The sequence below is a fragment of the Moschus berezovskii genome, chromosome 16, assembly GCF_049115385.1.
Source record: "Moschus berezovskii isolate FMDL1 chromosome 16, NW_MosBer_1.0, whole genome shotgun sequence".
Taxonomy (NCBI): domain Eukaryota; kingdom Metazoa; phylum Chordata; class Mammalia; order Artiodactyla; family Moschidae; genus Moschus; species Moschus berezovskii.
In genome coordinates, this window is record NC_142475.1 from 59,124,310 (window position 1) to 59,147,932 (window position 23,623).

At 49.8% G+C, this 23,623-nt stretch overlaps 1 protein-coding gene across 1 annotated transcript in view; it reads right to left on the reverse strand.

Annotated features, from left to right (window-relative positions):
- Positions 1-23,623, reverse strand: part of TG (thyroglobulin) — a 240,814-nt gene that overhangs the window by 13,805 nt on the left and 203,386 nt on the right. The window contains exons 44-45 of the mRNA XM_055431976.2: positions 10,566-10,747; positions 8,000-8,107 (exon numbers count right to left, since the gene is read on the reverse strand). Of these exons, the coding sequence (XP_055287951.2) occupies positions 8,000-8,107; positions 10,566-10,747 (290 nt within the window). The remainder of the gene's footprint in view (positions 1-7,999; positions 8,108-10,565; positions 10,748-23,623) is intronic.

Here is a 23,623-nt window from a genome sequence, read left to right on the forward strand (position 1 = left end):
GAGGCAGATGTAACTATAGCCATTTTCTAGGTGAGGAAACTAAGGCGAAGGAACTTGCTCCAGTGCAGAAGCTAACAAACGGAAGAGATAGGATTAACATCCTAGTTGGTTTAACCTCCAAGGATATGTTCTTCTACACTGAATTGCCTCTCCCAAAGGTAAAGAACAGTCCAACATCCTATGTGGAGCTTGAGAAGTGTTTAATCCCAAGAGTCCGACCCCACCGCCCATTCAAAGTCAAGTCTCAGCTCTCTAAAATGTCTTTTGTACTGCAGAGACATGGGAATCACGTCTCAGGATCCTGCAGACCAAAAGTTTTGGAATAAGGACCTGAATGGAGCACACAATTCAAGTCTGATGGCTCACACACAGTCCCGAGGTGAATTTCTATGCGAATGATTACCTGACTCTACCTGCCAGGAAGCTTAAGATCATGGGCCTCTATCTCCTCTCTGAAGTGGCCACAGCAACCCTTCCAGTGGCCAGTTCCCCAAAACCACTTTATCTGTGGTTGCTTTCTTACTCGCACTTGTTCATTCCAATGTGGGTTCTCCCAGGATCATACATTAAGCGGAATGAGCAGCACCTACTGAGTGCCAACTTTACGCCAGGCAGCAAGTTAGGCTGTTTGCATGCTTTGTCTTACTTGATCTCCACATACTCCTGTATGTGTCAGTACTATTACTAGCTCCATCTACGGATGAGGAAACCGAAGCTCAGAGAGGCTGTCACTGACCAGAGGCACACAGCACGAGGCAGAACCAGGCTGAGCCCCCTAAGGACAGGCAATATCAGAGATAACACCAATGCTCCCTGCTATGCTTGCTGGGGCCTGGCTCCTAGAGGAAGGTCTGGAGAGGATCCCCCAAACCTGGGTCAGTAACAGGGTCTGGGAGTCCTTTGCTCGTAAGTGGCAGAGAATAAAGTGGGGCCCGTTCTGGGAAAATACTCGGCAAGTGTGTCCTTTGCGAGGAACTGGTTAGACAGAAAGACATCAACCTTAGTCAACAAGATGGTGAAGCCAGGACTGGCAGGGAGTGTGTGATGTGATGCTTAGAGACAGCTGGGCAAGAGAAACAACGCCCACGGCCTGAGATGCAGGAGCAGACGGCAGGCCAGGGTCCTGCTGATGTGACCACCGAAGAGAGCCTGTCAGCTTTCCAGGGCTTTGTAATAGAAGCGCCAAAGATTCTGTATGGGTGGTGCCCTGTGGTCTGCCTGAGACTCTGTGGGGCCAGGGATGATATCTGGGGGTGGGTTGGTTCTGTGCTCATTTAGAGATGGGGTCTGAGAAAGAGGTCGCCATTTCCCTCCAGTGCTGTTAGTGATACCTGCCATTTTGAGGGATGCCAGCAGTGTTTATTAACTGAGGACCATTTTGGCCCCCAAGGAACAGTGGCCATGTCTGGAGACATTTTTAGTTATCACAACTGGGAAGGTGCTTCTGGCATAGAATGAGTGGAGGCCAGAGTTGCTGCTAAACTCTGCTCAACAGCACGTGATGCACAGGACAGCCTCCACGCCAAAGAGTTATCCGGCCTGAAATGTCAACAGTGTCCAAGTTGAGAAACCCGAGATTACAGTCACCACTGAAAATTCCTCTTCCTGAAACAACAGGCTATATATTTGAAGCCATGGAGGAAACTGGCTCAAAATCTCCACAGTGAGCAGAACTGAGCAAAAGAAACATTCTAACCTGTGTTCAGTTAGGTTCAGTCACTCAGTCGTGTCCGAATCTTTGCAATCCCATGAACCGCAGCACGCCAGGCCTCCATGTCCATCACCAACTCCCGGAGTTCACTCAAAACTCATGTCCATTGAGTCAGTGATGCCAATGAGTCAGTGATCTCATCCTCCGTCATCCCCTTCTCCTCCCACCTTCAATCTTTCCCAGGATCAGGGTCTTTTCAAATGAGTCAGCTCTTTGCATCAGGTGGCCAAAGTATTTGAGTTTCAGCTTTAACATCAGTCCTTCCAATGAATATTCAGGACTGATTTCCTTTAGGATGGACTGGTGGATCTCCTTGCAGTCCAAGGGACTCTCAAGAGTCTTCTCCAGCACCACAGTTCAAAAGCATCAATTCTTCGGCACTCAGCTTTCTGTATAGTCCAACTCTCACATCCATACATGACTATTGGAAAAACCTTAGCTTTGACTAGACAGACATTTGTTGGCAAAATAATGTCTCTGCTTTTTAATACACTGTCTAGGTTGGTTATAACTTTTCTTCCAAGGAGCAAGCGTCTTTTAATTTCAAGGCTGCAGTTACCATCTGCAGTGATTTTGGAGCCCCAAAATAAAGTTAGCCACTGTTTCCATTGTTCCCCCATCTATTTGCTGTGAAGTGATGGGACTGGATGCCATGATCTTAGTTTTCTGAATGTTGAGTTTTAAGCCAGCTTTTTCACTCTCCTCTTTCACTTTCATCAAGAGGCTCTTTGGTTCTTCTTTGCTTTCTGCCATAAGGGTGATGTCATCTGCATATCTGAGGTTATCGATATTTCTCCTGGCAATCTTGATTCCAGCTTGTGCTACATCCAGCCCAGCATTTCACATGACATACTCTGCATGAAAGTTAAATAAGCAGGGTGACAATATACAGCCTTGATATACTCCTTTCCTGATTTGGAACCAGTCTATTGTTCCATGTCCAGTTCTAACTGTTGCTTCTTGACCTGCATACAGATTTCTCAGGAGGCAGGTAAGGTGGTCTGGTAGTCCTATCTCTTTCAGAATTTTCCACAGTTTGTTGTGATCCTCACAGTCAAAGGCTTTGGCATAGTCAATAAAGCAGAAGTAGATGTTTTTCTGGAACTCTCTTGCTTTTTCAATGATCCAACAGATGTTGGCAATTTGATCTCTGGTTCCTCTGCTTTTTCTAAATCCAGCTTGAACATCTGGAAGTTCACGTTTCACATACTATTGAAGCCTGGCTTGGAGAGTTTTGAGCATTACTTTGCTAGCATGTGAGATGCGTGCAATTGTGTGGTAGTTTGAACATTCTTTGACTTTGCCTTTCTTTGGGATTGGAATGAAAACTGACCTTTCCAGTCCTGTGGCCACTGCTGAGTTTTCCAAATTTGCTGGCATATTGAGTGCAGCACTTTCACAGCATCATCTTTTAGGATTTGAAATAGCTCAACTGAAATTCCATCACCTCTACTAACTTTGTCCATAGTGATGCTTCCTAAGGCCCGCTTGACTTTGCATTCCAGGATGTCTGGTTCTAGATGAATGATCACACCATTCTGGTTATCTGGGTCATGAAGATCTTTTTTGTATAGTTCTTCTGTGTTTCTTGCCACCTCTTTTTAATATCTTCTGCTTCTTTTAGGTCCGTACAATTTCTGTCCTTTATTGTGCCCATCTTTGCATGAAATGTTCCCTTGGTGTCTCTAATTTTCCTGAAGAGCTCTCTTGTCTTTCCCATTGTATTGCTTTCCTCGATTTCTTTGCACTGATGACTGAGGAAGGATTCATGTCAATAGTTGTAAGTAGTGTAAGTTGTGCTCTCATGTCAACAGTCTTGGAAGCAAAGCTGCTGGATATCATTGTAGGTACACACACACACACACCCCAGATGCAGGTATTCTCTCCCTGAACCCTTGCAGTATCCCTGTGGGAGATGCACTATCACTCTCCCTTGTATAGATGAAGACGCACCAAGGCTCAGAGAGGTTAAGCATCTTGTCCAAAGTCACACAGCCAGCAAGTGGACTTAGCCATGGTAGGGACTCATAAGTTTCAGGCTGAAGTAGGTGCGACTGAAAGAAAGCTGGAGACAGGGTAGGAGATGGGGTTTGAGTTCAGACTGCCACTTACTGACTCTGTAGCTGAGACATAATTCCAGTCTCCCCTGAGCACTTATTTCTTTATCCGTAAGATGAGTTGGACAAAATCATTCTACATAGTTTGTGATTCTTTGAATCTGGATCTTGAAATTGCACCTTCTTCTCATCTCATCCTGTAGATTTTCATTTCTTTGTCTCCCCCCTCATCCATCATGCCTATTCTTTCCTCACAGAATTTCAGAGACGTAAATCTCACCGACAATCCAGCTAAGCAGGTAGAGGACCAAGCGGTGCTGCGATCAATTGACCAGAGGCTGTGAGAAAGTGGTAATTTATTGTGTTTTGCTCTCTGGCTATGCCAGGAAAGCTAATATATGCTCATAGAAATGGAGGTACCAGACAGATGGCTGAAACCATAAGGCGCACACATATATTTTAAGTCTGTAGATGTGAGCCAGAAACAAATGAGACGGTGACAGCTCTGGGGCAGAATGAGGGAGATGTCTTTGGCAGTAAAAGATAAACTTGCCAACAATTAAATGGGTTAGTTCCCGTGATTCATTCATTTATCTACTGTATAGATGGAACCATACGTGGTGGGAGAGATGATATATGCTTAGAAAGATGTCAATAGTGCGTTTTGATGGACAAGAATAATGAGACATTCCCACCATGTCCTGTTTACCAGGTCCCATTCTATATACAAATGATCACAGCAACCCTCTGAAGTAGACACTATTATTATTATTCCCATTTTCAGATGAAGAAACTGTCACCAAGGAGATGGAGTGCCTTGCTTTAGATTCCTGAGCTAATAAGACAAACGAGGCGGCTGGCCCAGAGTCCCTGCTCTAACCAGGACACTCTCTGCCACTGTACAGTTGGCAACATCTCTGTCTCTAAAATGGATCAGTGACGCAGAGTCTCTTTGCTCCAAAATTCATAGAATGTGAGAGTCAGAAGGTGCCTTAAAGGTGACTGAGCCCAGACATTTTTCATATCTCTCTAAACTGCATGACCTTGAAATTTTACTTGAAGCTCAGTTATTAAGATAAGGGGCTGGGAGGCTCAGATCCCCCACTCCCTTCTTGCTGTCCTCCTCTCAGGGACCTTGGGTCCAGGGCTCTACAGAGCCCAGCTAAGACTGAGTACTCCTGACCTCTCTCACCACCTTACTCCCATTCTGCAGATGGCAAAACTAAGCCCCAAGGCGCCTATAAACTAGGGTGGAAAGGGCACTTTCCCACCTGATAATGAGGGGGCTGGGTCAGCATCTGTCCTTCAGCCTGGTTTCCTGAGCACCTGCTATGCCCTTTCTGAGTCAGGAGGGTCTCCTGGACCCGAGGTGCTGTGACTGTGAAAGACCCAGCAGGCCCTTTGTGTGTCTCTGATGCACAAACACGTCTTCCTTTCAAGGGAGCTTCTGTGGACCAGCCCTGTCTGTCGGTCCCCAGGAGGGTGTGAAGATGCTCTTCAGCAACACAGAACCCCAGAGTGGCCATGGGAGACTGAGGATGTGTCTTGGACTCCGTTCAAAGATTGCTCCTCCCAGGACCACCCCGATTCTAAGTCCTGAACAGCCAGCTTTGAACCCTTGTCTCTCAGGAGCCTCCCCGGCAGGGCTGTCATATGACCGAGAAGGGTGGTGCTTCCGGTTGAATTCTGTCCCCCTTAAAAGACATGCTGGAGCCCCTTCCTCTAGGACTTCAGAATATGACCTTCACTGGGAACAAGGTCTTTGCAGAGATAACCAAGTTAAATGGAACTCATTAGGGTGGGTCTTAGTCCAGTGAGACTGATGTCCTTACAAAAGGGAGAAATTTGCACATAGACGCACAGTGGAAAGATGTTCAGCTACTAGCCAAGAAATGCCTGAGGCCCCGGAAGCAGGGGTTGGGGGTGGGGCTAGAGCAGATCATCCCCTCCAGCCTCCAAGGGGAGCGTGGCCCTGCTCCCACCTTGATTCCCTGCTGTGGGCCTCCAGAACTGTTGTTCTACCCCCAACCCAGGGTGGAAATGAATTCAGATGGGGTTAAAGCATTACTGATTCCGGCTAGAATCCTATGGGTCTTTTCATTATGCTTTGTTTTGATTGTTTCTGTCCTCATATAATAGGTGCAGTTCTTTTTTTTTTTTTTTTTTTTTTGCCACTTATAAATTCTGGAGTCCAGGCTTCCCCTGGTAGCTCAGTGGTAAAGAAAGAATCCACCTGCCGATGTAGGGGACACAGGTTCGATCCCTGGCCTGGGAAGATCCCACATGCCTCAGGGCCTCTAAGCCTGAGTGCTGCAACTGCTGGAGTCTGTGTGCCCTAAAGCCAGTGTAATGAGAAGCTCACGCACCGCAACTAGAGTAGCCCATACTCGCTGCAACTAGAGAAAAACCCCATGCAGCAACAGAGACCCAGCACAGCCAAAAATACATAAATAAATGAAAAAAAAATTATCAAAAAAATTCTGGAGTCCAAAAGTACATGCACGTGTTGAAGGCTTTTGATGAGCTTAATTCTGGAGGCTCACAGCTTCTGCTATAACCTCTACCTTAGAAGAGAGGAGGGCAGACCACACTGAAGCAATGCACCAGATGTGAATTCCTGAGAGCCCTGGCATTCAGGAGGTGCTGCCAAGGCAGACTCTACCAATGACTTCCCACGCCTGGCCCCCCAGGACGTGGTGGCCACAGGGTTACGAGGCTTCCTTTCATCTCTGTCCAAACCCTCAACTGTCCTCACCACCGTCTTCCTTTTCTACTGACTGCCTTCTCAGCAGAATACCTAGCCTGACATGAGTCTCCTTCCCACAGCCTGGAGGCAATTGCTTGACTCTAGGAAATGGAGCAGGTTGACATACTTCTAAGAAGAGAGACCACACGTTTTCATGGAAAGAGAACTCGGGGGCTCAGAGAAGCTGAGTAGCTCACTGTTCTATAACAAACCACCGTTTGTCCTTGGGGAAATCATGTGAAGCTCCTTGACCTTAGGACTCTATCAGTAAAATGCAGAAGGTCATTTCAACACTGCTGACCTCACAAAGATGTATGTTCTATGTGTGTGTATGTGTGTGTGTGTGTTAGTCGCTCAGTCGTGTCTGACTCTTTGCCACCCCATAGACTGTAGCTTGCCGCGCTCCTCTGTCCATGGGATTCTCCAGGCAAGAATACTGGAGTGGGTTTCCATGCCCTCCTCCAGGGGATCTTCCCAACCCAGGGATCCAACCTGGGTCTCCTGCACTGCAGGAAGATTCTTTACCAGACATTCTGTGCAGTGTTAAAATTAAAAAACCTGTCAAAGGAAGCCAGGTAAACAGTGAGTGCCTGCTTAGGAAAACTAGAATATTTGGGAGACTGTATTAGTTTCTTGTAGTTGCTGTAACAAATTACCGTAAACTCTGGTGACTTGTAGAAACAAAAATTTACTGTCTCATGGTTCTGGAGACAAAACCAGATTTATTGAGCCCAAATCCAGATGTGGGCAGGGCCAGGCTGCCTCTGGAGGCTCCAGAGAAGAAGCCAGTCCTTACGCTTCCCACTCTGGTGGTGCTGGCATTTCTTGGCTTGTGTGTGCATCACTCAAGCTCTGCTTCCTCCTCTTCTATGTGTGTCAAATCTCCCCACCTCCCGCTTATAAGGACTTGTGAATGCATTTAGGACCCTTTGGGATAATTCAGGATAGTTTATTTTGGTTTTTTTTTGGCATCAGGATCCCTAGTTTATTCACATCTACACACCCCTTTTTCCTTAAGAGGTCACATTTAGAGGTTCTAGAGTTTAGGACCTGGTATCTCTAAGGTGATCATTATTTCCTTTTGTTGCGAAACATCTTTTTATACTGTGGAAAGCCATTTTCTTAAATTAAACTAACTGTTCAGTTTTCAGAGGCACAAACACATAGGATTAATAAAGATGGCTCCTCCTCCCAAGCCAGGTCAACCAACGAAGAGCTAATGTTGCAATCCCAGACTGCTTTCTGCATCTTTTATCCCACATGCCCTTCCTACAATGCTGAGATGCAGTGGCGATTACTATTCTACCCATTGTTCAGATGAGACTCAGAAAAGTTAAGTGATGTGTTCCGTGTCATTGAACCAGGAGTCGTACGGCGGCCCTGCCCTCTTTGCTCTGTTACCCTGTGGACTGCAGAAGCGACAGGGCCCCTCGGCCAGATTCCCTTCATGAACCGATACCCACCGTGGCCATGTGGCCACCTTACCTGCTGTGGCTGTAGCTTTCTGGAGCGTGGTACATGAAGACGTTTCCTCGGACTGTCCTTGCCCAGTGGCTGGCCATGTCGATCACGGGGCAGATGATAAAGTAGTCTCTGGTGAGAGGAAGACAGAGGGGGGTGTCTAGCCATGTCCAGCTCTATAGACAACTGTGCTGGGTAAAGGTTTCTCCCAGGCAAGGGTCCCTGGGCTACCAGCCCCTCTGCACACCCCCGCAGAGAACACACCTGCTCCTTGCACCCCCAGCTTTCATCTTGCCCAAGCTGTGCCCCCTGCACAGTCCAGCCTGTTTCATGGATGGCCATGGTCACACACTGTGGTCCATACGATGCATCTCAGGGTCAAGAGACCCATGGGAGAAACATCTTTCCAGAACATCAATTTTATCCAAAAACTTGGGAACAAAACATCTTATAGTCAAATAAATACAATACACTGTGGAGCTGAACATAATCGTGCATTTAAAAAGAAGATGGAGACCTCAGGGTCTGGGGCCACATGCAGCATCTCTACGTCTCCTTGACACTCACGTCCTCAGCTGAGAAATGGGGCCCATGAGCCCGACGCTGCAGAGATTCTGTAAGTGATGGACTCATGGAAGTTCATCACTGAGGAGGGCTGCCTACCCCTCCTGCAGAGGTGAAGACCAGAACCTCCAGGGCTTACAGGGAAGGTTCTCAGAGAGCAGGTGGCTGGCGGGGTGAGTCTGGAAGTGCAGATGGAGGCAGCCCTCTTCAGCTCACGGGCCCCTGAAGAGCAGTGAGCAGGGCAGGGGTGGGAGCAGACCTCTAGAGAGGCTCACCCTGGTAACACTGTGACGGGGACACTGGAGGCAGGGAGGCCCGTGGAGGCTGTTGCCTCAGTCTGGCTAGGAGGGAAAGAGGGCCGGACCTGAGGGGCAACTGGAGTCCGCCTCATCAGTGAAGCCTTCCTGGGTTACCTGTCCTCCCTCAGACCTCCGCTCCTGCCCCCTGGTTCATGGATTGCTCTCAAAGACAGTTACAGGCTAAAGCTGGAGCAGGAAGGAACATGGGTTTCTGAACTCTAGTCTGAGCTCTTTCCACAACATGGATCTGAGCCAGTCCCTACATGGCTGTGAGCATCTCAGGGCCCAGGAGTTGGACATCTGTGAGCCCTTAGGGTCCATTCTGGGGCTGGGCCTCCAGGAACAGCTGCTGACCATTTGGTTCAAAGGGTTCAAAGCTGAACTCTCCACTGGAGGGAAAATTAGAGCCCTCTTGGGCCCCGAGGTCCCAGGGGGTAGTACAAAGTTTTATTCAGAGCCAATGATGCACTGATTGGAAACCGCAGACTCTTGGGCAGAGAGACCAAGCAGGGAAGCGTGTCTCAACACCCTTCAGTCCAGCTCTTTCCATCACAGGCAAGTTCAGCAGGGCCTCCAAGCCTCGACAGTGGCTCTGTCCCCAGGGACGGAGAGCGAAGGCCATTGTGGACCTCCCCAAGGACAGGAAAGAAGCCACAGGATGCCAACCCCCCACCCCCCGACCAGGTTCTCCGCTCGTGGAGCGGGGCCTGCCAGGGAACCAGAACATGCCAAGGGGGACTCCCCGGTGACTCGAGAGCTAGAGTCCCCGCTGTGGTCTCATCCCAGGGGCTCCGCAGGCAGAGAGAGCCAGAACCTGGCTGTTTCTCGACTGATGAGAGAGAGGCACGGTCTGGGGACGGCAGAGGCTGCCATGGGTGGGGGGCATCCACGAACCACTCCTGGGTGGGGGACCTGGGCAGACTTCCCCAGGGAAGGAAGCTGAAAGCAGTGAACTTGAGCAACAAGACCCATAAACAGTGAGCGTAGAAACAGCATCCTGGGGAAGGGGTCACACGGCCTCAAAAGCCCTGTGTCCTCAATTCTAGATGTGACATCAGGCACAAACCTTCCCCTGTCTAGGCCTGTGTTTCCTGTGCAAGGTGAATTCTGGCCACAGAGCAGAGTCACTTGGGGGACCCTTGAAATACATTTCATGCTTAGTCACTCCATCCTGTCTGACTCTTTGCAACCCCATGGACTACAGCCCGCCAGGCTCCTCTGTCCATGGGATTCTCCAGGCAAGAATGATAATGTGGGTTGCCATTTCATCCTCCAGGGGATCTACCTGACCCAGGGATCGAACCCAGGTCTCCTGTACTGCAGGTGAACTTTTAACCATCTGAGAGATGCTTATGAGGCCTGGGCTCTTGCCCCACCCTTTGAGTGCTCCCTACATGGTTCTCAAGGGTAGCCTAGGTCCAGACTGCTGTACTGGAGGACATGGGGTCCTCTCTGCTGGGTTGGACTGTTCCCTTCTGCATGAAGCGCCCCCCTCCCTGGTTCTCCATCAGTAATAGCTGAGCTCAGCTTCTAAGCGCAGGGCGTATACAGCAGGTGCAAGCACCAAGGAGGGAAGGACAGGTCTCCCCCATGCAGGCAGGCAGCCCGCACTTTGGACTGAATGAAGGAGGCAGCGAAAAGCACCGGCACCGTGTCCCGGTTCTCCCCAAATGGCCTGAGCATCCCCACGCCCACGTGGAGGCAGACCCGCACGTCCGGGGGCTCACCGCGTGGCCTGCTCCAGGGCGCGGGAGAAGGAGGCGTAGTCGTCCGAGTCATGCTCCAGGGAGTAGTACCACGTGGCCGCAGCCTGCACATTGGCGTCCGCTGCCTCGCCACCCAGGGAGTTCTGCAGCGCCTGATAAAAGGCTGTTTTGCTACTGGTCCGGCCTTGACTTTCCTCAAATTGCTTGGAAAAGAAAAAGATATGGAAATTGCCTGGTCAGATTCTGAAAGGCCTCAAGTCAGCGTCGCTTGAACACTTGGTTTAGAATTTTCTCTCTGGAAAGCGGTGGCAGATGGTGTGAAGCCCATGGGTGCTAGAGCCTGAGTGCGAAACCCAGCGCTGCCTCCTTCCAGCTGTGTGACCTTAAACAAGTACCTGTACCTCTCTGTGCCCTCCTCTCCCAGCCTGAAAATGGACAGAGCGGAGCCTGCCCCCACCAACCCAGGCAGGGTTGCAAGGAAGATTAAAATGTTAATACACACCAAGCACTGAAAAGGGCCCGGCAGTAAGCAAGTGCTCATTGAATGCTGGCCTTGCTGCCGGCTGCTCTCAGTGCTCTCAGGATTCCCGCTGGGGAACCCTGCTCTGGACCCGCTCAGTCAGCTTGTCACGTGGTCTTGTCAGGAGAGCAGACTCCAGTCTCCTTCACTGACTCAAGCAGTCAATGTAAGGGTGTTCTCCGTCCTCTCTTCTACTGATAAACCCACTCCCGGTCCAGGCCTGGGAAACAGCCCTGAGCATGCCGTTCAGAGAGCCCTGATCAAGCTTCCTGGCTCTCGCGGGCCTCATGTTCTAGAGAGTGGAGGTGGAAAATAAGCAAATAGTTATGCCGTTCATCCGGGACAGGTGCTGTGAAGAGAAGCAGAGCAGGGTGAGAGGGTGAGGGCAGGGCGATTTCACAGAGGATGGGCGGGGACGGGGAGGGGTCCCCGGGCACCTCGCTGGGGCTGGGCGTCCAGCTGGAAATAAGTCTTTCCCCTCTCCTTCTTCCTTTCTCTCCTCCGTTCCTTCTTGTCTTTCTTCCTTCCTCCCTCTTTCCCTCCCTGCCGTCTTTTCTTTCTTCTCTCTTCTTTTCAAAATTTGTTTTTAAACTGCGGTGTGACTGGTCTGTAACGTTAAATAAGTTTGATGTGTACAACATTCTATTCCTACTTCTGGGTACCCGACCGTGAGCTCACCGCCAAAGGTTTAGTTTCCATCCCATCACAGACGCTTGAGACAGTAAATGAAACCGAAGTCAATCCCTTTGACCGGTTCTGCCCTCCCCCCACCCTCCCCCTCTGATCACCGCTACCCTGCCCCCGCTGTGTCTGCGTGTTTATTGTTGCTTGCTTTGGTCTGTTCAGTTGTTTGTTTCGCCTGTGAGTAAAGTCGTATGGCACTTGTCTTCCTCCTCTTCCTTCTTCCCTTCCTTACTTGTCCTGTCTGCCTGGGGGAGTCCGGGGAGGGCCATGTCTTCCCCGCCAAGACTCAGTTTCCTTGTTTCTGAAGACAAGGGGTGGGGGAGATGCAGCTCCCGCGTGTGAGGTCCAGGCCCCTTGGCCCTTGTACAGTCCTAGGATGTATGTTTACATATTTCTAGACTCTTGTCAACACTGACATGTGCTTATCAGGACATCCTGACGTGTTTAGATTGTTTTCCTAAACATTCCCAAGCACACCGGACCTGTGATTAGAATTCAAGGAGTGGGTATGATCAGTAAGGAATCCCTGCTGTCTGAGACACAACCCACTGGGGTCACGGGCTGTGCTGCCTTCAGCCTGGCTCACCAAGAGCCTGCACCAGTGGGTGAGTCACTGATCAGAAGCACATCTGCCAGTGGCTACACACCAGCTTCAGGAGAGACGGAGAAAGGAGAAGGGAGAGGTGTGCAAAGATGGCTTAGTCTGAACTCTATCAACAATAGGTTATTTCTCAGAAAAAGATCTGAAGAAAATATGGCCAAAAATACTAGTACCTGTTAAATCTGAATAGCAATGTGCTTATGTATCAGTGTTTATTATGTCAACATGGGTTTATTATATAATGCATACATTACCAAATATTTCTGATCATGATCTATAATAAAAAAGACATTGGATACCTGCGAAATTCACACACACTCACGCTGAAAGTCCTGCAGTAATGTTCACAAGTAACATTCATTCTCATTGTTGCTAACATCTATGATATATCTGATAGTTTCATTATATTCTATTGAATTGTATTCTAGTCTAGTCTAGTCTAATCTAGTGTATCCAAAATGCTTGCCTGCAATCTAATTGACTTCACAATCTTCTAATAGTTTAGGGGGAACCATCATGTTATTATCTGCTCTTTTCTGAGTTTTTGAAATATTTTATCCCCCAAATTATATTAGTCACCATTCACATAACTCTGATTATTGCTAAACATTTAGCATGTGTATTTCACTGAAATATCGAAATCACCATGAGTTGAGCAGTTGCATAGAATCACCATCAAATTCCAACAAAACACTGATACACAGGGCACAGCACAGCTCTGGGCACACACGGTCAGTAGATGTGAATGATTATTATTTTTCCTTGTCCCAGATGCAGGCGGGGCCCCTGGGTGCCTTCAGGATGCTTTACCAAATCCCCAGGGCTATTCTTGTTCTATTCTTGTTCCAGAGCCACCGAAGAACCCCTGAACCACAGGACTCAGTGTGCTCAGTACGTGCTGGACAAAACCAAGAGTGAAGACCCTGACCTTCATGGAGATGACACAGGAGGAGCTGCAAGTCCAAAGTCGAACCTTCTAGATTCAAATCCCCAGAGCTGGAAAGACCTGGACTTGGGTGCCAGCTTTGCTAGGTATTAGATGTGCATCCTGGGCAAGTTACTGAACCTCTCTGCCTTTGTTTTCTTCTCTGTGCCATGGGCACAATAACATGACCCTCTTAATAAAACTGTCCTGAGGTTAAACATGCACACCGTTAGTATGATGCTGGATGCCTGCAGACTCAACCCTGGGCCCAGCTCAGCTGGCTCAGGGGAGCTCATGTTTCACAATAAGACCTGATCCACGCTGGTCCCATTGGCTGGGGTCCAGACCCTGGGAACTCCTCTTCTGAATCACTGCTGGAGAATGACTGACCTTGTCCTGGTGCTGCGGAAATTCTCTCCACAAAGAGGCCGCTTTTAGGAGCAGCACACCATTAAGCCCTGGGCCTTACTAGAAGCACCTCGAACAACCGGAACAGTTCCACAGCTAGAATGTTGAAGGGAAGGGCCCAGTTTCTGCTGTCATGAGACTGCGATTCGTTTCACATTCTAACAGGACCTGAGTCGCTCAGATGAGCTGGGACATGACAGTGTCCATGGTCACTAGCCTGGAGAGACAGCTGGCGTGTGGACCTGGGACCCAGGGTGCGCGTGTGGATGCGAAGGGACCTGATTTCAGCAAGATCCAGGTCTCTTCCTGCTTGGCACGGACAGAAGCACAGATGCCGTTGCTGGTTTAATTAAAGAGGCAGCGGGAGGGAGTAGGGCACCATGTGACTGCCAAGCCAGGGGCCAGTGGCACAAGCTGTAATTACAGGCAGGACCTTTCTCAGAGGCGGGTTTGCTGGGTGTGCGCTCATTAAGGGCCATCAGAGATTGGCACATCTGAGCTGTGTGGTTTTAAAGGGCTGCCCTGAATATGCCCTACAGAACAGTTAGAGGAGCCCTGGGGAACATTTAGAAACTACAGAGAGGTCCAAAGTCACCTTGCATGCTGGTGGCCTAGGGAACTGAATGTGGGGATCAGACCTGGCTCTGTGTGTGGCCGCAGAAGATTCATCGCCAGTCGGTGTCCCCAGCTCCACAAAGCCCCAGCAGGGAGCCCGGGAGCCCCTGGCTCTCCCCTCCTTGCAGTTATGCAAAATGGTTGTGACATCGCACGCTGGAGGAGAGGGAGACCCTGAGCAGCATCTGCAAAGGCAATCAGGAGAAGCGAATGGACAAACGCCCCCAGGATTCTCTAGAGCTCTAGGGCACCTGGAGACACACATCCTCCTTCACGTAATGGGCATACGTTCGAGACCTACTCTGGCCAGCAGCTGAGGGGTTTGAAATGAACAGGACACAGACCTTCCCACGGAACAGCCTGGTAAAGTCGAAGAGGTAACTTGTCAATGAATGAAGTGGTCATGGAAACTGTGGAGGGCTGGCGTCCAGCGGAGATGGGGGTGAAGCAGAAAGAGGGCGGGTTTGGGAAGCACACGACCGCCTCCTCACTCCCTCCTCAGCCTACCCTCAACACTCAGGCCTTCCCCTCACCCCCCTGAGGCAGCCCTTACCAAGGACCCCCAGGACCTACATCTTGTCAGGTCCAGGGGTCAGATCTCCGCCCTCATCTCACACCAGTTCCAATGACGTTCTACCCTTGACCTCAGCTTCCTTTCACAAACACGTTCTTTTCTTGGCTTTCTGTGACATCAAGATTTCCTGGTTTTCTTCCAGATCTGTATCGATAGCTCTGAACTCGCTTCTGAACTCCCAGCGCACCCACCCAACTGCTGATCCTGCACGTATCCCCAGTCTGGGCCTGTCTCACCTCTCCCATGTCTTTAACCCTAACCTGATGCACCAGCTTGCCCCCCGGACCTCACCGTGGACCTCAGTCTGGTCTCTAAGTCCTCTGTTATCCTTCCACAGTTGTTCTTCCAAAGAGCTGCCAGAATGCTCTTCAAATTCACTGATCAGGAGTATCATTTTCTAGCTTAAACTTTCTGATAACTGCCCCTTGCAAGTAGAATCAACTCACTGTTCAGATGGCCTAACAGGTCTGCTTTCCTCTCTTACTGCTCCCTCCATCACCCACTGGGTTTAGCAGCATCTGGCCTTCTCGGCCCCCAAACCAGCCCTGCCCCGGGGTCTTTGTACCAGCTCCTCAACTGGCTCCACTCACGGCAGGCTCTTCTCACCACTCAGGACCAGAAGTCCCCGCCCTGACCTCCCTGCAAAGTGCTCTCCTCCGCTGCTTCCTTTCCTCTCCTGTTATGTTACAGCTTTCCTCGGAGCACATTCCATGATCTGAAACTCCTATGTCCTTTGTGTACACACCACTGCCACAAGGAGCCTGATCTCCATGCTGGGGGCTGGGGGCAGGGGGTTACAACGTTTCCCCAGGGCCATGAGGTGAGCCCTCAGAGAGTTTGTGTTGACCCCTCCTGCACTGACCACTGGGTGTGGAAGTGACCAGAGCAAAGGCTGACTTCACCTTCCAGCAGACCTCTTGCCAGGCCCCATCATAACTGTAGGGGCCATGATAAAATGTTCCTTTTCATTTTTGTTTTAAATCAGAAGAAAAAATAAATAAATATAATAATAATAATGAACATATACTAATGAATCCAGGGACTTCCTTGGCTGTCTGTGGCTTAAGACTTCACCTTCCAATGCAGTGGGTATATGTTCATCCCTGGCTGGGGAGCTCGGATCCCACACAACCTAGGGCCAAAAATCCAAAACATAAGACAGAAGCAATATTGCAACAAATTTAATAACGACTTAAAAAATAATCTGCATCAGAAAATCTTAAAAAAATAATAATAATGAATCCAGCCTGGTTTACATTTATCTTTTACTGGCACAGTCAGAAAATATTTTTACTGTTTTGGGGGGATGAGTCAAACCTGTTGATCCCTGGTTTTCTCTTCACAGAGCACAGGGGACACTGAGACTAGGGACACGGATGGGTGATGATGCTGAGGGGCGGGTGGTTTCAGCACCAGCGTGCAGCAGTCTCGGCCCAGCTCCCACGGTTGGGTGCTGCCACCTTTGCCTAGAAGTCCTTAAAAAATAGGACTAAAACTACCCTATGACCCAGTAATCCTACTACTGGGCATATACCTTGAGAAAACCATACTTCAGAAAGACACATGTAACACGATATTAATTGAAGCACAATTAACAATAGCCAGGACATGGAAGGAACCTAGACGTTCATCGACAGATGAATGGATAAAAAGACTGCGGTATATATACGTAGTGGAATATTACTCAGCTGCAAAAGGGAATGGCGTTGAGTCAACTGAACTGAGGTGGATGCACTTAGAGCCTGGTATACAGAGTGAAGTCAGTCAGAAAGAGAAAAACAAATACCATACCGTAACGTATACATATGGAATCTAAGGAAATGGTTCTGATGAACCCATCTGCAGGGCAAGAACAGAGATGCAATGTAGAGATGCAGGACACAGAAACGTGGACACAGCGAGGAACAGAGAGGGTGGGGCGAACTGAGAGAGCAGTGCAGTGGTGCTTCAGTCACCCCGTCGTGTCTGACTCTTGCGACCCCATGGACTGTAGCCCGCCAGTCTCCCCTGTCCATGGGATTCTCCAGGCAAGACTACTGGATGGGGTTGCCATTTCCTTCCCCAGAGTAGCATAGAAATATATGTACTACCATGCGTAAAATATCCAGCTAGTGGGCAGTTGCTGTATAGCACAGGGAGCTCAGCTCGGTGCTCTGTGATGAGCTAGAGGGGTGGGAGGGAGGCTCAGGAGAGAGGAGACACACAAACACACAAATAGCTAACTCATGTTGTTGCATGGCAGAAAGCAACACAACATTGTAAAGCAATTATCCTCCAATTAAAAATAAATTTTAAAAGAAGAAAAAAAAAAAAACCAGAAGTTCTCACTTAACTACAAGGTTGGTTGCCCTGTGCCCATTCAAAGACTAAAGAGATGCTAGCTCTCAGACTGGTTCAGCTTCCTGCACGGCATGGCTAAAGCAAGAACTCCCGACCTGCTTTTTTTTGATTCTGGGTCCTGGCTCCCCAGAGGGCCCCAGGATGTCTAGCATCCGCACCCTCGCATTGCTTCACCCCAAAGGGCCGGGGATTCGGCGCGGCAGTCCCCCTCTCTCTCCGCAGGAAATCCATGTGCTCCCTGAGACTCTGGCACGCCCCTATGCTGTAATCTGTCACTAAAGGCTTGGTTTTCCTGGGCTGGGGCTCATGCCAACTCCTGGGGCTGCCAGGTGCCACTTTCCAACTTTCAGATGGGCTGCCCTCCCCTCCCCCTCCCTGCAGGGCTCCCACCCCACCTGCTCCTGGACGAGGCCAACTCCCGACTAAGCTCAGGGGCAACGCGGCAGGGGCCAATTGTGGTTTTTTTCTCGCCTTCCTTGGAGATGCTCGTGCTTGGAGGGGAAGGCAGAGCATTGCCTCTTGGAACAAATCTGCTTTTGATCATGCAAATTAATGCCCGGTTAATGTAGGCAGACTGTCAGTTTCACCAGTTAGGGGGAGAGAGAGAGAAAGGAAAGAGGGAAAAATCCCTACCACGGTGACTGACGAAGAATTTCAATGGAAAGCTGCTACTTCAGAAAATAAGATCGTTCTCTGTGAACAGAGCCATCCCAGGCATCTCAGGGAGTGCCGATGCACCACGGGTACGTGGTTAACTCTGCCGGTGTCATTAAGGCTCCCCGGGTGGGCCACAGACAGCCTGGGGTGCTGGGGGCTGAGGGTCTTCACGTGGACTCGCTGGAAGCCCTACCCACCTTCTTTGGGCTGAGGGAATTTATTGGGTCTCTGCTGCTGTGACGGACGGGTGAGTCCGGGGGCTCACTTGGGGTGGGAGGGACGTCTATCTGCCTCTCTCGTGACTTTCCCTGGGAAGCTGGATGGTGTGTGTTTGTGGGTTGGGCTCTGGGTGGTACTGATGCAAGGGTGGAACGAGAGGAAAGCAAGTATATGTATCTGCCACGATTTGGAAAACTGGCGCAGGTCAGGTGAGGTAGTTCAGTGATCGTACACTCTTTGTATTCCTGCCTTCCTGGGATAATTCTCTGGACTAGGGACAATAGCTTTGATATTGATTGTCATAGCACAGTTAAAGAATCAAGGGAAAAGCTAATATTTATTGGACACATGCTACTTGCTGCCTGTATTTTTTTCTTTCAACATCTTTATGGGGATATGTACTGATAATCTCCCGATTTTACAGATAGGAAAACTGAGGCTCAGGCTCTAGTGAGCTCAAATTCTCCTGATTACAATCCATGGACAACCAGGACACTCTCCTGCTCTGTTGATGGACAGCTTGGGGGACAGGGCACTGGCCAGTTCCATCATCACTGGGTCACTTCTGCTGTCAGTACCACTGTGGGTCCAATGACCCCTTCTTCCCCAACTGTGCAGAGGTCCTACAGTAGTTGTCCGTCTCTCCAAACAGTGTGTATCAAACTGCCTTTTAATGATTTATTTTTGCTCATTTTCTTTTTTGTTCCTTGACTGTGAGCTCCTCGAGGGCAGGAATTTAACTTGTATTTATGTCCCAAACACCTACCCCTCTGTTGGGGGCAGAGTAAGTGACCTTGTTAAGTGTCGCATGACTAATTAAACAGGTCTCTGTGCTGGGAAAACATGCTTGAGACTCTGTTCTAGTGGATCTGTCCTGCTTCTCAGCACAGACAGGGTGGGAGAGGCGGGGCCGATACAGATGGAGGGAGGATTGGGGAGAAGGAATTGCTGGGATGAAGGTCCTTGGGGATATGCCACCCTGGGCTTTTCCGTGACTAACGGCAGTTGGATTCAGGTGCTATAAAGCCATCCAGGGGTAAATGGAGAAACCCACAGCCCAACCCTGAATGCAGGTCACGAGCAGGCTGAGACAAGGCAGGGTAACCTGGAGGGCAAGTGAGCGCAGCGTTGTTGGAAATAAAAGAGGAACTTCAACACCACATCCACAGGGCAGCTGGAGCATGGTTCCCTCTTGGGTGTCCACGCTGGTCCATGGCAGCTCTGTGTCGGGCAGGATTCTGAGGACTCCTCTGGGCTATGATCTGTCTGTAGGCTGCAGATGGTGCTAGTACATTTCCACCCCCCAACTTCCTGCAGTTGAATACAGAAAGCACCCCCAGCTGGAGCTGGGGACCTGCAGTGGAGACTCGGCTTTGCAAGTGACCAGTTAGGTGACCCGTCGCACGTGCATGTTTAGTCGCGCAGTGGTGTCTGACTCCTTGTGACCCCATGGACTGTAGCCCACCAGGCTCCTCTGTCCATGGGGTTTTCCAGGCAGGAGTACTGGACTGGCTTGCCATTTTCCCCGCCAAGGGATCTTCCTGACCCAGGGATCGAACCCAGGTCTTCTGCATTGCAGGTGGACTCTTTACCACATGAGCCACCAGGGAAGCCCCAGGGTGACCTTAGGACAATATCAATGCTGTGAAAACATGCTTCTTCCTCAGTACAGTGGTGTTAAATGTTGCTTCATGAGCATGGACCTTATAGCGTTATGGCTGAGATAAAAGAAGAGTGCAGGGGGAACTGCAAAGCCCTTTGCGTTGAGTGGCCCTGATTCTACCTGAGTTCCTGTCCGTGTGAGCACGCTGTTATTGGTGGACGGCAAGCTCATAAAGGGAAGCCTGGCTTTTCCCAGAAGGCTGGGATAGAAAGAGTGCCTTTGGAGTTGGACAGACTTGGATTTGAATTCTGACTTCTCTCTGAACTGGTTTCTCATTGGAAAATTAGTGATAATGATCCCTGATCCATAAGGTTGGCTGGGGATGAATTATTGGTTTTGGTTCTTTCAAACTAATAAAGATTTATCGAGCACTTACTGTGTACCAGTCACTTTTATAGGCACCAGAAATATAGCAGGAAGCAAAACAGATAAAGTCTATGAGCTCAGGGCGACTTACATGTGCCCACGTTCTAGTGGAGGATGAAATATGACAGACAAACAGATGACATTCAGGGGCACAAGTGCTGAGGAGGGAGAGCAGGACAAGGGTGAGAGAGAATGCTGGGGGTGTGGTGCCCTCTCCACCAGAGTGGTCCAGCAAGTTCTTTCTGAAGAAACAGACCCTGAAGGAGGTGAGGCAGTGAGTTACCTTGAGAAGAACATCCTAGATGGTCTAGTGGTTAAGAACCCACCTTTGAGGGTTCGATCCTGGGTCAGGAACTTAAGGTCCCACATGCCACAGAGCTACTAAGCCAACAAGCCACAGCTAGAGAAGCCTGCACCCCGCAACAAAGAACCAGCACAGCCAAAGAACATTCCAGAAGAGGGAACGGAAAGGGCCGAGATGCTGAGGTGGGAGTGTGCTCGGCAGATCTGAGGACTACCACGGGGACCAGTTGGGCTGAAGCGCAGGGAGCGAGAGGGAGATGAGGTCAAAGACTGCATCAGACAGTGGCCATGACCCACTGGGGCTTTTCCCCTGTGTGAGCTGAGGCCACTGGAGGACTCTGAGGAGTGAAGGGATCTGACTTATCCTGTGAAGGATTGCTCCAGCCACTGTGGTTCTTATACCTCGTAAGAGGCAAAATCAGAAGACGGACGATGGTTGGGGGCCATTATAAAAATCCTGGAGAAAGATGATGGCATGGGTCAGGGTGAAGGCAGAAGTGGTGAGGACAGAGGGCTGGAAACATTCTGAGGATAAAGCCACACAGACGTGCTGATGGAAAGCTGGGAGCAAGAAAGAGAGGTTTGGAGCCTGCGCCTGCAGAAGCAGGAGTTGCTGTTTATTACGATGGTGAAGACAGTGGAGGACAAGCTGGTTGGGGCCGGGGGCGGGCATCAGTGGAATCAGCAGTTCCTTTGGCTGGGTTAAGAGTGAGAAGTGATGAGATCTCTAAGTGAGGATGCCAAGTAGACCCTGGGCTAAGCCAGTCTAGGGTTCAAGGGAAAAGCCTGGGTGGGAGATAGAGAGTCGGGCTGGAGGTACAGGTCAGTCCAGGAGATGCAAGCATGTACACGTGATGGCTCTGCAAGTGTCCATTTGGCCCCAAGCCTGACTGTTACTGCATCCTTCTCCCTCCCAATTTTCCAGTCATCCCCTGGGTGAGTTCCCAGGGGGACATAGTCTCCCAAGACCCTGCCAATGGCTGCACTAGCGCCTGTTCACAGGAGGACAAACACAGAAGGGAAGTAAGACGGGGACAGTCTAGCAGAGCAAAGGCGCTAAGGGAGCACTGGCTGGGATGGGGTTTGGATACAAGCAGAGACCGGAACAGAGCCGGGTGCTACTCCACCCCGACCTCCCAGCCAGTTCCCTGATCCGGAGCCTGGCCCCCACCCGCCCCCTGATGTGGGCAGAGAGCTCTCGTCAGCAGACACCATCTTTCTTTGCAAGTGGACCAAGGAAACAGCTTTTTGAAAGCCTCTAAGGGAAATTCAATGAGAGGAATGGAAACACATTCCTGGGGAGGGTTCCCAGTCCTCTGGATCTGGGCTCCCTGCCATGGGGGCTCTGAGAGTCAGGGCAGAGCTGGCAAAATCCAAAGATGCTGCTGGGAGAGGAAAGACCAAGGCAGCCGCAGACCATCCTCTTACACTGGGCTGTCATCACCCCCTGGGGATCAATGTGTCCACACTGCTATATTTAAGACAGCCAACAAGGACCCACTGTAGAACACAGGGAACTCTGCTCAATGTCATGCGGCAGTCTGGATGGGAGGGGAGTTTCAGGGAGAATGGATATATATGTATGGCTGAGTCCCTTCGCTGTCCACCTGAAATTCTCACAACATCATTAATCTGTTACTCTCCAATATAAAATAAAAAGCTTCAGTTCAGTTCAGTTCAGTCGCTCAGTCGTGTCCGACTCTCCACGACCCCATGGATTACAGCACGCCAGGCCTCCCTGTCCATCACCAACTCCCGGAGTACACTCAAACTCATGTCCACAGAGTCGGTGATGCCATCCATCCATCTCATTCTCCGTCGTCCCCTTCTCCTCCCGCCCCCAACCTTTCCCAGCGTCAGAGTCTTTTCCAGTGAGTCAACTCGTCGCATGAGGTGGCCAAAGTATTGGAGTTTCAGCTTTAGCATCAGTCCCTCCAGTGAACATCCAGGATTGATCTCCTTGCAGTATAAGGAACTCTCAAGAGTCTTCTCCAACACCACAGTTCAAAAGCATCGATTCTTCGGTGATCAGCTTTCTTCACAGTCCAACTCTCACATCCATACATGACCACGGGAAAAACCATTGCCTTGACTAGACGGACCTTGGTTGGCAAAGTAATGTCTTTGCTTTTTAATATACTATCAAGGTTAGAAATTAATAAATAAAAGCTCCCCTCCCCCAGTTCCAGTGGATGGATGACTTTTCCACCAGGAGTTGGGGGTGTCTAGGAATTTGCTGCCGGGGCTGCTTCCCCTCGCCTGTTAGGATGCTCCCTAGGCTCCCAGGAACGCAGTTCTTCCCCTCTCTCTAAGGTTGGAAATGGGCTAGGATGCATTTTCAGTGCATGTCCAAAGACTCAGGGCTTCAAGGATAGAATATCTCCTGCACAAAGCTTCCCATGTCCTCCCCTGCCGGGTCATGTGAAACGAGGAATTGCACGGAAGGGAATCCAGGGCCGATGGGCACGTCTCTCCATCTTGCCCGTGCTGTAGGGCACAGTCTCCCACATGGAGTATGTAGAGCGTGCAGCAAGCAAGGACATTCATTTCCTTCTCATGCTTTAAAACGTTCTGTGTTTGTGAATCTTTTATAACAATTAGTATAGAACTATGCATGCATATTATTTATACTAGAATGACTAAGCTTACTACTTTTTAACTGATGACAGACTTGATCAAAAGTAATCTGAAGAGCCACCGCTTTAAAGAAAAGCTCAGGGCTAGTGGTGGAGAGAGGCCTTGTTTCAGCGTTTCCTCAGTGAAACCATCAGTCTGGTTCATAACCAAGTTGCAGACCCTTGAAATAAAGAGCTGAGTCATAGATGGGTGCTTGGCAGAAAAGTGTAGAGATGGATCAGAGGCAAAATTCCTTCTCCATGGCTGTGAGTCAGCAATGGAAGCCGATAGTGACCAAGCTTTGTTGTTTGCCACCTCCCAATACACACACACACACAGACACACACACACACACACACAGACACACACACACACACAGACACACACACACACAGACACACACACACACACAGACACACACAGACACACACACACACACACACAGACACACACAGACACACACACACACACACACAGACACACACACACAGACACACACACACACAGACACACACACACACACAGACACACACAGACACACACAGACACACACACACACACACAGACACACACACACACAGACACACA